Source organism: Ambystoma mexicanum, chromosome 8 (genome assembly GCF_040938575.1).
Source record: "Ambystoma mexicanum isolate Mex_15411 chromosome 8, UKY_AmexF1_1, whole genome shotgun sequence".
NCBI lineage: Eukaryota > Metazoa > Chordata > Amphibia > Caudata > Ambystomatidae > Ambystoma > Ambystoma mexicanum.
Genome location: NC_090929.1, coordinates 156,544,173 through 156,556,222, shown reverse-complemented (window position 1 = coordinate 156,556,222; position 12,050 = coordinate 156,544,173). Strand labels below are relative to the sequence as shown.

Here is a 12,050-nt window from a genome sequence, read left to right as displayed (position 1 = left end):
AAAGCAAACACCAGGTTGTGTGTTGTGATTAACGTTGCATGCATCTGGAGCAAGTCACTAGAATCTTGAGATGGAATGCAGGGCTTAGAATGTTTATCTATGAGTGTGTTCCAGGTTTCTCAGTTGTAAGGATGTAAGCCCTGAGAGAGGATGCCAGTGGGTGTCCTATGTCCCCTTTTACTTACCGGACTCTGAGAACTGTATTTGATGTACCTGAACTTAAGTAAATAAGTTAACAGTTCACTGGAGTGTCAGAGTCATTTATGGCCGGACCCTGAGTTCAACACTGTGCCCTCTATATACTAAACACTGAAAGAGATCAAAGAGTTCAAGGAACAGTGGGTCAAAGGAGACATCTTCACATAAAGGGAAAAACAGAATATTTGATTTTGAGAGTTGGTCTAATGTCTGTAATAAACTTGTCATTACAGGTCTTGGCAGCATGGTGATCTCTTTCACAAACAATGCTATGTTTAGAGTATTTAGGATCATCTTGATACAATGTTCCTTTTGTTTAATGGATTGGGCACAATGTTTAGCATCTGATTCTTAGTGGGATGATTGCTTAGAATGTCTAAACGCTTAACGTTCTGTGCCTGATGTCATAAAGGAGGATGCATTCCTGAGTGTTTAGAGCAGGATGTCAGGTGCAGATGGATGTGGCAGAACCTGGAGGTTAGTTTGGTCCCACATTCCTGAGTGTGTAGAGCAGGACGTCGGGTGCAGATGGATGTGGGAGAACCTGGAGGTTAGTTTGGTCCCACATTCCTGAGTGTTTAGAGCAGGACGTTGGGTGCAGATGGATGTGGCAGAACCTGGAGGTTAGTTTGGTCCCACATTCCTGAGTGTGTAGAGCAGGACGTCGGGTGCAGATGGATGTGGCAGAACCTGGAGGTTAGTTTGGTCCCACATTCCTGAGTGTGTAGAGCAGGACATCGGGTGCAGATGGATGTGGGAGAACCTGGAGGTTAGTTTGGTCCCACATTCCTGAGTGTTTAGAGCAGGACGTTGGGTGCAGATGGATGTGGCAGAACCTGGAGATTAGTTTGGTCCCACATTCCTGAGTGTGTAGAGCAGGACGTCGGGTGCAGATGGATGCGGGAGAACCTGGAGGTTAGTTTGGTCCCACATTCCTGAATGTTTAGAGCAGGACGTCGGGTGCAGATGGATGTGGCAGAACATGGAGATTAGTTTGGCCCCACATTCCTGTGTGGTTAGGGCAGGACGTCAGGTGCAGGTGGATGTGGCAGAACCTGGAGGTTAGTTTGGTTGGCGCGGGCCACATTTTAGGACATTGTGTTTTTGTTTTTATAACATGCTTTCCCTATTGGTATTTTGTGCGACGGTTGTACTTTTACACAAGGTTAACATGGAATCTTATATGCAATAAGACCAAGTAATTCATATGTTTGCAGTATTGGAAATGGGAGGAAACGGACACAGAGAGCTATATAACATCTAATATATCACTCCATCCTGGGGTGGCACAAAGGAGCTAAAAGACAGTGAAATAATGCCAGTGCTTAAGAGGCATTGGATCAGTTATTTACAGACATCACGTTTGGGTTTGCTAATTTAACATCAATGTACAACAATGCTGCAGAGGGTAAACGTGGAGAAGTATGGGCACTCCCTTGTGGGGATGAAGACAGTTATCTTTGTTGGGCTGCCTTGGCAAAGCGGTACTGGTTGGAAGACAAGACGTTTCTCAGACTTGAAAGTGTTTTCATGTTACATTACAGGGAGGGATACCGCCCATCCCCCCACCACATGATGCTTTATGATTGACTTGTTGCAATATTGACAAACGAGTGACCGCGGCACTTCAAAGGTTGCAAGGAGGAAGCAGAGCTGCATGCCAATGACCTGTTGAAGAGATAACAAACAATTGGTGCAATCAGAGTGCACACCGTGAGGCACACGCTATAGGGTCAGAATATGCCAGTGACGTCTCTATATTGGGGTGTTCTCTTCATTCCCGGGGATTGTAACTGAAGACTCCCACCTACTGCCAAAGGCCTGAAAATCGCTATAAAATGATCAAGTTGCATGCTTTTTTACTTTATAAAATGTAATTACCAATTAATAGTGTCGCTTAACCTTATATAATGAAAATCTGCCGATACAAAATGTGTACTTTTATACAGGACACAATGATAGAGGAATCTACTCTCGTCCTTTTTGCTTTGAAAGCCATGAAAGGTGCAACATTAAGAAAAGTGGAGACTATATAAACTTCCATGGCAGTGCCTCCCCCCACCCCCGTGCTATCACTCCAACTGCCTGAGGCTATTTCATACTGTATGTCCGTGGTCCCCAAGCGCCTCACATTGTCTCTCCATGTGCCTAAGGCTCTTCCCACTGTCTGGCTATGTGCCCTAAGCGCCACACAGAAGTGTCCCTGTGCCCTAAACTCCACACAGGAAGTGTCCCTGTGCCCTAAACTCCACACAGGAAGTTTCCCTATGCCTAAGCTCCACACAGGAAGTGTGCCTGTGCCCTAAGCTCCACATAGGAAGTGTCACTGTGCCCTAAGCGCCACACAGGAAGTGCCCCTGTGCCCTGAGCTCCACACAGAAAGTGTCCCTGTGCCCTAAACTCCACACAGAAAGTGTCCCTGTGCCCTAAACTCCACACAGGAAATGTCCCTGTGCCCTAAACTCCACACAGGGAGTGTCTTTATGCCTAAGCTCCACACAGGAAGTGTCCCTGTGCCCTAAACTCCACACAGGAAATGTCCCTGTGCCCTAAACTCTACACAGGAAGTGTCCCTGTTCCTAAGCTCCACACAGGAAGTGTCCCTGTGCCCTGAGCTCCACACAGGAAGTGTCCCTGTGCCCCAAGCTATTGCACATGGTCTATTTGTGTGCCCAATCTCCTCACACTGTCAGTCCATATACAGTAAACTACTCTTACTACCTGTCCATGTGCCTGGGCCACGGCTTGTCTACGGGCTCAAAGTTTGCTCTGCCCGTATGCCTGTATGCCCAAACTACCTGACGCCGTCATTCCACGTTTGCCAAACTACCCACATAGTGTCTTTATGCAGTCATTGCCTATATAGTTGGGTAAACGCAAGCTGAATTGGAAAGCCGCCAAAGGGTGTGGGGTAAAGATCCATCTCACTGTCGAACTGCCGGGACGGATTTAAGGGTTCGATCCAGCTCTCTTCTCTACCAACACCACCCACTGGTCTACAGGTTCTAAACGTATAATAGTGTATCATTAATTTTTCTGTTCGTCTTCATTACAGACAACCAAAGGAACACACAAATACCTAAAGCTCAAAGAAAAGAACACTTGCCAATGGGAGAATCCCATCACGCCCTCTATAGGGGTGGAGATGTGAACAAGAATGCAAAGCATATGCCAAGCCTGGGTGGGAAAGAAATTGATGAAAGAAATTCTAATTTCCCGGACAGTGAAGAGGAGAAAAATAATCAGAAGGAAAATTGGCCTGAGTGGGGTGATGGCCAAGTCTCCAGGACAAATGTTAGGAAGAGGCTGACAAAGAAAAGGACGCCAAAGGAAGACTCGGATTCTGAGCAAGAGAACTACATGTGCAGGAGGAATCGCTGGGTTCGGCGATCCATACAAAGGACACAACCAAAAACTCCAGCTAATGGTAAGGAGCTCAGCAGTGCCTCCAAAGAGAAAACATCTCGGCTCAGCGGGCAAACTATTCAAGGGTCATGTGGATTTTTACATTGGGCAAATAGAAAATAGCCATTCAGGACTTTATATAACATATGTGGAAAAAGGAAACATTATTTGGTGTTTCCAATGTTCATTTGTGGAGTTAAAACATATATTATTGTATGCAAGCTGTTCAAAATGTACTTCTTCAGACTTTAAAACTGGCCCCTGTTTGGTGCGGTTCACCATTTGAAAGGGCAGACGGTTTAAGAAAGTGTTTTGCTGTGGCAAACTTAGATGACAACCAAGTTATTTGCAATAACACTTATTTTGCTGGTAACATGTTAATTCATGTGCATTTGCGTTTATCATTTTTCAGCATGCAACATGTGTGATCCTCAGTTGGGGCAGCAGTGGCGCTACAAACAATATTCCACACGAGAGCAAAGGCATTTTTTTCACACACCCACAATCCACGTGATTAGTGACTGAACTAAATCTCTTTTTAAAATAATCATCACTTCTATTATAAATTATGCAGGGCATGAAACCTCCTAAACTTCAAAGTGTCCATGTCTTATCAGAATCTTTCGAACACTCCCTTCAACAACACCGCTGCACCAACCGCCTTCCGGGCACTAACACTAGAGGATCCTGTTGACTCCCTTCCTCAACGCGGCACGCCAGGGTGGTCTCTACCATACAGAGGTAGATTGGGCAAACCTATTGGATCGTTTGCCCATTAATACAGGTCCCTGATACACTCTGCCCCTGGATTGGTTTCATTTAAATTATTTATTTAATTGTTTTTTTATAACACCTTAATACCCGAGTTTGGTTTCTAAGCACGCACCCGTTCACAAGGAAATGTAATGGAACTACAAACACAAAAAGGTTACAACAATATCCTGGTAATTGTTGGCTCGCTGACTAAGTTGTCTCACCTTGTGCCATGTTAGGACTTTCCCACCACCGGACAGTTATCTGAGCTCTTTTGGAACATATCTTTTTTTTCTTTTTTTTAAACATATTTATTGGTTTAAAAAAGATACAAAATAAGTAAACATTATCACAGAAAAGTTTTACAAATTTAAAATGAACCATTTACATATTTTCTTCTTCATTCCTCCTTTCTTTTGCTAGCAGTCTCTTTCAACACAATATAGTTAAAAATAAGTTCATATATTCTCACCCTCATGTCCAGTCTTTCCTTCAGCATTCATCTGAATGATATGGTATGTCATTTGTAACTCGCCTATACACAAGTGTTTCAAGGTGCGAAATAGCTTGTATTGTGGCAGAATGTGGTTATCAGTTTACATCATGCTCTTCATATGCCTTTTTGGGTCCCACAATATGGATATAAGACTGTGGGATGAAGACCCCTGCCTGAAGCTGGGATCTCACCGTGGAGTGGTCAATGTGGCCAGGTGCCACCTGGGGCTAGTGGATGCGGGGCATGGTGGAAGTATATGGGGGATCCCCAGACCACCCTAACTGCGTCGGTTTGGGTCTATTTGACCTAAAACATTTGGCCTAATCACATTTGATCTAAATTATTTGACCTTTTTTTTCAGTCTAAAATGTGGGGGGAGACCCCCTCCCGCAACACCCTCTCCACTTCCCTCAACCTAATCTATACCCTTACCCACCCCCATATATAAATTTGACCGAAAAAAAAGGTCAAAGAAATTCGATCAAATGTTTTAGGTCATGTGTTCTTAGGTCAATTATGCTAATTCCACTGTGTCCCCACCCTAAAGTAGGAGGCAGTCACAGGAATGCGCAGCACCTTAAAACCCAAGTGTCAGACCACCGGGGCTTGCATAACCCCATCTCCCCTATACCTCCCCAGGACCACCAGAAGGACAGGGCGATGGCAACGACCTGTTGTGGAGTCCTTCCACTAAGGTAGACACACTGGGATAGCCATTCAAGCTCTCTAGCCAGATCCAGACATCTAGCCTAAGAAATGTAGGCTCTACCTTAAAGGGACCAATAGCTCAAAATGTCCACAGCCCTAAAGAATGGGAGGATCCATTCATTTCTCCAACACTGACATGGAAGGAACCACTTTACATATGTGTTGCGCATGTGCAGCCCACAGAAGTGCCACGCTCTTATAAAGAGAAACTAATACGTGCAGAACACACAGTGGAAGAAATGATCAACTCTAGTTCTGGGATTAAAAACCTGCAAATTCCGATCGATGAAGTAGAGTCAAATATAGGGGACCATTTCCCATCTTACCAAGACCTTTACCAATTACACTCCAGGAAATCGCAGGGACGCAGCCTAGCAGCAGCAATGGCAACAGTGCTCCAACGGGAGGTGAGGGCGGCTCCACGCCTTCCCATGCCGCTTGTGGATTCTAAGATAGCAACAGTCCCTTATTTAATCTTAGGCCAGCTCCATTCCAAGGCAGGTGAACACAGACCTTTGGCCCAATCTGCTGCAGGTGAGATTGATAGGCTCAGGGGTGCGCTGCCACTACTGCACCCCTCCTCTGGCCAGGTCTGATCTGTTACAGGCCAGGAGCGGGGGGAAGTCCAATGTAGACATGTGTCTTTATAGTCCCTTTATGCCCAAAATAAAAACACTTATGGACAGCCAGAGCAATTCTATTCAGTTGTAGATTTCCACCATGGAACAAGGAGCGGAAATGCCAGACCAGCTTTTAAGATGCTGGGCCCTTAGGCCCTTAAAGGCCCTTAAGCTTATTGCACACCCTGCAGCCAGGTGCAAGAGGGGCCGGCCCAAACTCTCCACCCAGGAGGGTGCTTGGGCCCACACGTATCTAAGTGTCAGGCGTGTACACAATGTGTAGATATGTATCAGGGTCCGGTCTCAACAGATATTTCAACGATATTTACAGCCCAGCCATCTTACTACATATGGCTCCACTTGTGAATGCAAGAACCTGCATACCTTTCCTCTGGCGTGACTATTAAAGTGCAGATACAATGATTGGAAATATTGAATAAGCTTGTGCATGGATCTCTGCTCGGTGCTTGTACAATCAGATTATTATAGAACCAAGTGACTCTATGCTAAGTGAGGCAGAAGCACTTGGTACCTGCTCTCCAATTAGATTCACGTTCCCATTATGCCAAGTATCCTTTGTTAAAATGTGGGAAGCGCTGTTTGACAGCCTACGTTTCACTGGGAGTGTTTTGGGGCTCAGCACCCGTGAGTGGAATCATGGGGTCATCTGTGATGAATGAGAATGGGTGGGAGGTAGTTCCTGTGGCACTGGTCAGCTGGAGTGGGCTGCTAGTAGACCTGTTTGTATCTGCTGAATGAACCCCTTTACCTCACTGCTATGTTGGCCTGAACATGTTTAAATGTACCCCACTGGTGTCTGTTTAGTGTGGCTTTCCTACCATCACACATTGGGTGATGTCTAACCAGTATAACACACAGAAATAAAATATGCAGCATAATTCAGACCATTCGAAATCAATCTCTGGACATTCTAATCACAGAATGGCTGTATATCATAATATCAGTGTATGGACATTACATTGTAATCTCTATGGATTCTTATCTAGAGTCTAATTCTAGAGAGTAATCCTCCCTAAATGCTAATGTTACTTTGTTCAATGAATAATTTTCAATCTCGCTAATATCCTTCTTTTTAAATGTTAATCATAGATAATGGACCGAACTCTAAAGCTATCTCATTAGCACAGTCCTATTTGGAATCAGGGCCAGCTGGAACAACAGAGAATGAATCAAAGAATCGAGTGACTAGGCCGGCTCAAGAGATGGAAAGCCCTGACCTTCCTCTGGCCACTTCACATGAAGGAAGCAATGAAGGAACTGCACATGCCACAGCGCATGCACAGACAAAGCTCTCGGGAAATAACACTGACCTTGGGAAGGAAGAGCTCCGAAATGTCGGGGAAAGAGTACCCAAAGAAGGAGAGAACCCGTTGCCAAGAAGAAAACACCATGACCACGTGAGCACCAAAGGAAAGAATGCAGAAGACAGTCATGGTAAATTAAGATATCCATCAGAGAGCAGCCACATGAATAATCCAACAGAGCCTCAAAGTATACTCAATGGACAAGGTAAGTGGGAACCAAGGTGGGCATAATATAGATAAATGTATTGCTCCAAATAAATAAAAGATAGTAGTGAACACTATAAATATCTATGTCAGGGGTTTGGCAGGGATGGTTAGAAAATTATGCAAAATAACATGTATTAAGGAGGGAAGAGAACTAATCCTAGTTTTCCTCAGAGAGAAGAGATCCTATTCTCCACCGGAGAGAACACAGGTAATCCTATTCCTCTGCATAGGGGAGAGAGCTAATCCTCTTCTCATGCATAGGGGAGAGAGCTAATTGTATTCTGCCTCGGAGGGAAGAGAGCTAATCATATTCTCCCTCAGAAAGAGGAGAGCTTATCCTATTCTTCCTTGGAAGGTAGAGAGCTAGTTCTATTCTCCCGCAGAAAGAGGAGAGCTAATCCTATTCTTCCTTGGAAGGTAGAGAGCTAGTCCTATTCTGCCCTCCCATTTTTTCACAGCCCATTGCCACTGATTAACATGATCTACTCAGATCACCACATGTCGCCTAATCCTCCAAAGCTCCCGCGCCTGACCTTGCCACAATGCAGGTAGTTCTAGGGCAAACGGAACAATTGGCCCGTTCTGTGGCCACCTTGACACTTCTAATTTCTGCGTCCATGAACAAAGGCTTCTCATTTTGTTGCCCTAAAAGCTGCATAATGTTGACAAAAGGAAAGGCAATTTGCCAGAATCTCCAAATACTGATGATTACATTGATACATCCATTCCGACTCTTTCAGATGTTTCCCCTTTGCTATTTTGCCTTTCCGGAGTAGAAGCCAACCTTCAGCTTTACATGCAAGGCTAGCATTTCAGGATTTGTCATTTCATCTAGTTAGCGCTTGATACTGTGAACTGTTTTTGCAGAAAAATAAAGCAAGCAATTTATGAAATAGATTTATTGATAGACTGATGTATTTTTCATTTTCACAATATTGCATTCAAATATCCTCCAGGGAGTCCCACACTTGCATGAGGCCAAATGCATCAACCCATGGCCGTATATGCTTCTCACTTCCACCAGATGGGTGTTATAAACAGAGGGACCTCATTTAGCCCAGATGTCTCCACACTGGACTACTGATCTGAGCATCGCATTACAAATGATCCTCTGCCGAAAAAGTTCATAATGGATCACTAACTATCATCAATGCAGTAGGACCAATGGAAGGCAGGGATTTGAGAAATCCATTCACAACCCATTTGCTGTTGGAAGTATGGTTGACAGAAATTGCCCCCAAAAAGGTACCCAGAAAATGACAATGAAATATAGACTTGCAGACACTCCATCCAAGTGAGTTTTTAGCATCATTGTTGAGGCATGCATTATTATCTAAAATAGGCTGGTAGCATCCTCTGACGACAGCAGAATGATTTCTAAAGAATGTTGAAAAAACTAATGCTGAAGTAGTCTTTTTAATATTGAAATATTGAAAAAATGCTCAAATGCTTTATTCGCAGGAGAGCTCGCCACAATATTGAGGGGCTAGTATCAGTATATCGCACAAGCATTCTAGCGGGGATTGTACACGGCCTAGCGGTACTACCTGAGCCAATGATGAGGTGGGTGAACAAACTAGAGGGTAAATTATTCCAATCTATCCCTGGAGTTCGCTCCTCGGTTCCGCTGGAGGTGCTCTGGGTTCCCTCCATTCACTCTTTATGGCTCTATCCGTGCTGTAAGCTTTTCCTTGCTATTGGTATGTCTCCCGCCTCTGTGAACAGCCTACTTAGCTATTTAGCAAGAACATATTCACGTGTTTTCACTAATCCTTTTTTAACATAGCTAAGAGCCACTGCCATCGGCCACTTTCTTAATATTGATTTAGTCCTGGATGAATTCGTTTTAAAGCCTAATTTATCGAAGATTCGATATATATTCGAATTTCTGCCTGAACCAGCTAAGCAAGTGGAATTGCCCTCTGGGGGTATCTGGACTTTGCATACCTTTCCATCGAATGCATTTGCATCGAGGGATTTGCATCGAAAAAATATGCATTGAATGCATGTTTGTGGGGGGTAAAGGGTTAATTTGTGTTCACGTGGTTTTTAAAGGCTAAAAAACGGAGGGTTGGGGTGAGACCCCCCCAAAAAAGAAAATAAAATGCATTTGATGCACATTTTTTCAATGCAAAAAATTCGATGGAAATGTCCCTCGATGCAAAAAATTCGATGGAAAGACCATAAACCCTCTCTGGGGATCTCAGTTGTAGGTTCTGTAGGAACTGCTATGTTGCGGAAAGCTTAGAACATCTGGTGTTGGATTGTCCCGCCTTAGGTGATGCTAGATTCCGTCTACTTGGTACTGCTGTGCGCACAGACATTTTTTGGAATCAATTGATGTGGGGCACTCAGCAATGCCTGATCTTATGTTTATGTCATTTTTTAAAAATCATACTGATGAAAATGGAAACTTTTAACAAAACACTGCTTTGATGACAAGTACTTTTCACTCTTCTTTTTAGTATGACTAAATGTACCTGTTCTTCTTTCTCCTGTTTAAAGACCTGAACTGCCAGAGAGAACTCTATCATCAGCTTTGGCTTTGCAGGTCTTTAAACAGGAGGACACGGGGCTTCCGCCAAACACATTATTGAAGCAGAGCACACATCCTGCCACTGCTTTAAATATTATTGCCCCCATTTGGCTACTCGAACATCCTGTAGAAGAAAAGGCAATGCCTAGAAAGAATGAGGAACCTATACACAGGCTAATGAACTGATATTTACATACAATGTAAACAATACCAAGAAAAATTACTTGTTTCAAAATAATCAATTTCGATGCATATATAGGAACAAATTAAATGCCACAAAACGTTTATGGTGAATGCTTATTTTGCGGTTCCCAAAAACATTACCTAAACATTCAAAAGTCATATAAAATGTTTACGAAATAAGAGTACAATTGTTGCCAGTGATACAGAGAAATGTTATTGACAATCTACATGCGACAGACTGATATGGACGTTAAGAAACTAGAAATCTTAAAATAAAAGAATATGGGGTCATTACGAGGTAGGTGGTGGTAGTCATTACGAGGTAGGTGCCGGTAATCCCTTACCGCCCTATTCCGAGTTCCCTTAGCGGGTCCCTCCCTTAACACCTGGTTTTACCAGGCATTATGGAAGGGACCCGTTAAGGGACTTCGGAGCTAATAACGGTACCGCAAATTGCAGTACCATTATTAGCTCCATCCCCATTCCCATTGAGCCCTATTGGGGCTCGAATGGGAATGGTGAATGGTTCCCAGAATGGGGATTTACCTATTTCGGGAACCCGGACCCGGAAAGCGGTAAGGGGGTAGCCATGGTGCTAACAGCACCATGGCTACCTCCAACCTCGTAATGACCCCCTATGTTATGATTATAGCTAATTTGATTCCCGGTGGAGCCAGAGTGAAAGAAAGACATGACTGAAACATGTTACAATTATGTAGCTTATTTTTAAGTAGCTACCAACCAAATGTGTTAGAACATCTAACAGAGCAAACCTTTTAACATTCATGAGACTGGAAAATGTTTGCACACATGCATGTTTTGGCCTTTATTACGCATTATGTGCTTGGAAAAACTTTCCTTGTCCTTTGCAATCTTTCTTTCTAACATTTCACCCTACGCACCTGTGAAGTATAGCATTTCCAAACATTGGTGGTCCTATTTTACCCTTTGGGGCCTTTGACATGTCCAGAAAGGTTTAGCATTGTGGTACCTGTAATTGATATTGATAGTGACAGAAAGTAGCAAAAGCTATGAATATTTCCAAGACAAATGACACTTGAAACTACAGCTCTTACAATGATAATGTAATATTTGTCACTGGTAGTCAATGGAAGCAATGGGGGATGACCGGAAGACACTGGGCCTCATACCGAGGTATGTGGTAGAGGGATAACGGGGCCGGTAGAGATGCCGGCCCCGTTATCCCCCTACTGCCCCCATTACGAGTTCTTCTCGCGGGACCCGCTAAGGATGCCTGGTTTTCCCAGGCGTCCTTAGCGGGTCCCGCGAGCAGACCAGGATGCAAACAACGGGCCCGTCATTTGCATCCTCCCCATTCCCCTTGAGCCCTATGGGGGCTCGAATGGGAATGGGGATGTACCGGGTCCGGGTTCCCGGGAAGGGGAATTTCCGGGCCCTCCAAGGTCGGAATGGCCCGGTACTTCCCCATTCCGGGAACCCAGACCCGGTACCCAGTATGGGGGTAGCCATGCCGCTAATAGCGGCATGGCTACCCCCATACTTGTAATGAGGCCCACTGTATATATAATATGCAGCGCTGCTGATCAATATATATTTTAAGTTGTTTATGGAATGTTTGAGTGAGTGTAACAATGCTT

General features: G+C 44.2%; 1 protein-coding gene across 1 annotated transcript in view; it reads left to right on the top strand.

Moving 5' to 3' along the window:
* The first annotated feature begins 632 nt into the window (after window positions 1–632).
* LOC138473553 (uncharacterized) overlaps window positions 633–12,050 on the top strand; it is a 36,560-nt gene continuing 25,142 nt past the window's right edge. Inside the window, exons 1-3 of the mRNA XM_069612148.1 lie at window positions 633–748; window positions 3,254–3,625; window positions 7,291–7,710. Coding sequence (XP_069468249.1) covers window positions 727–748; window positions 3,254–3,625; window positions 7,291–7,710 — 814 coding nt within the window. The 5' untranslated portion in view covers window positions 633–726. The remainder of the gene's footprint in view (window positions 749–3,253; window positions 3,626–7,290; window positions 7,711–12,050) is intronic.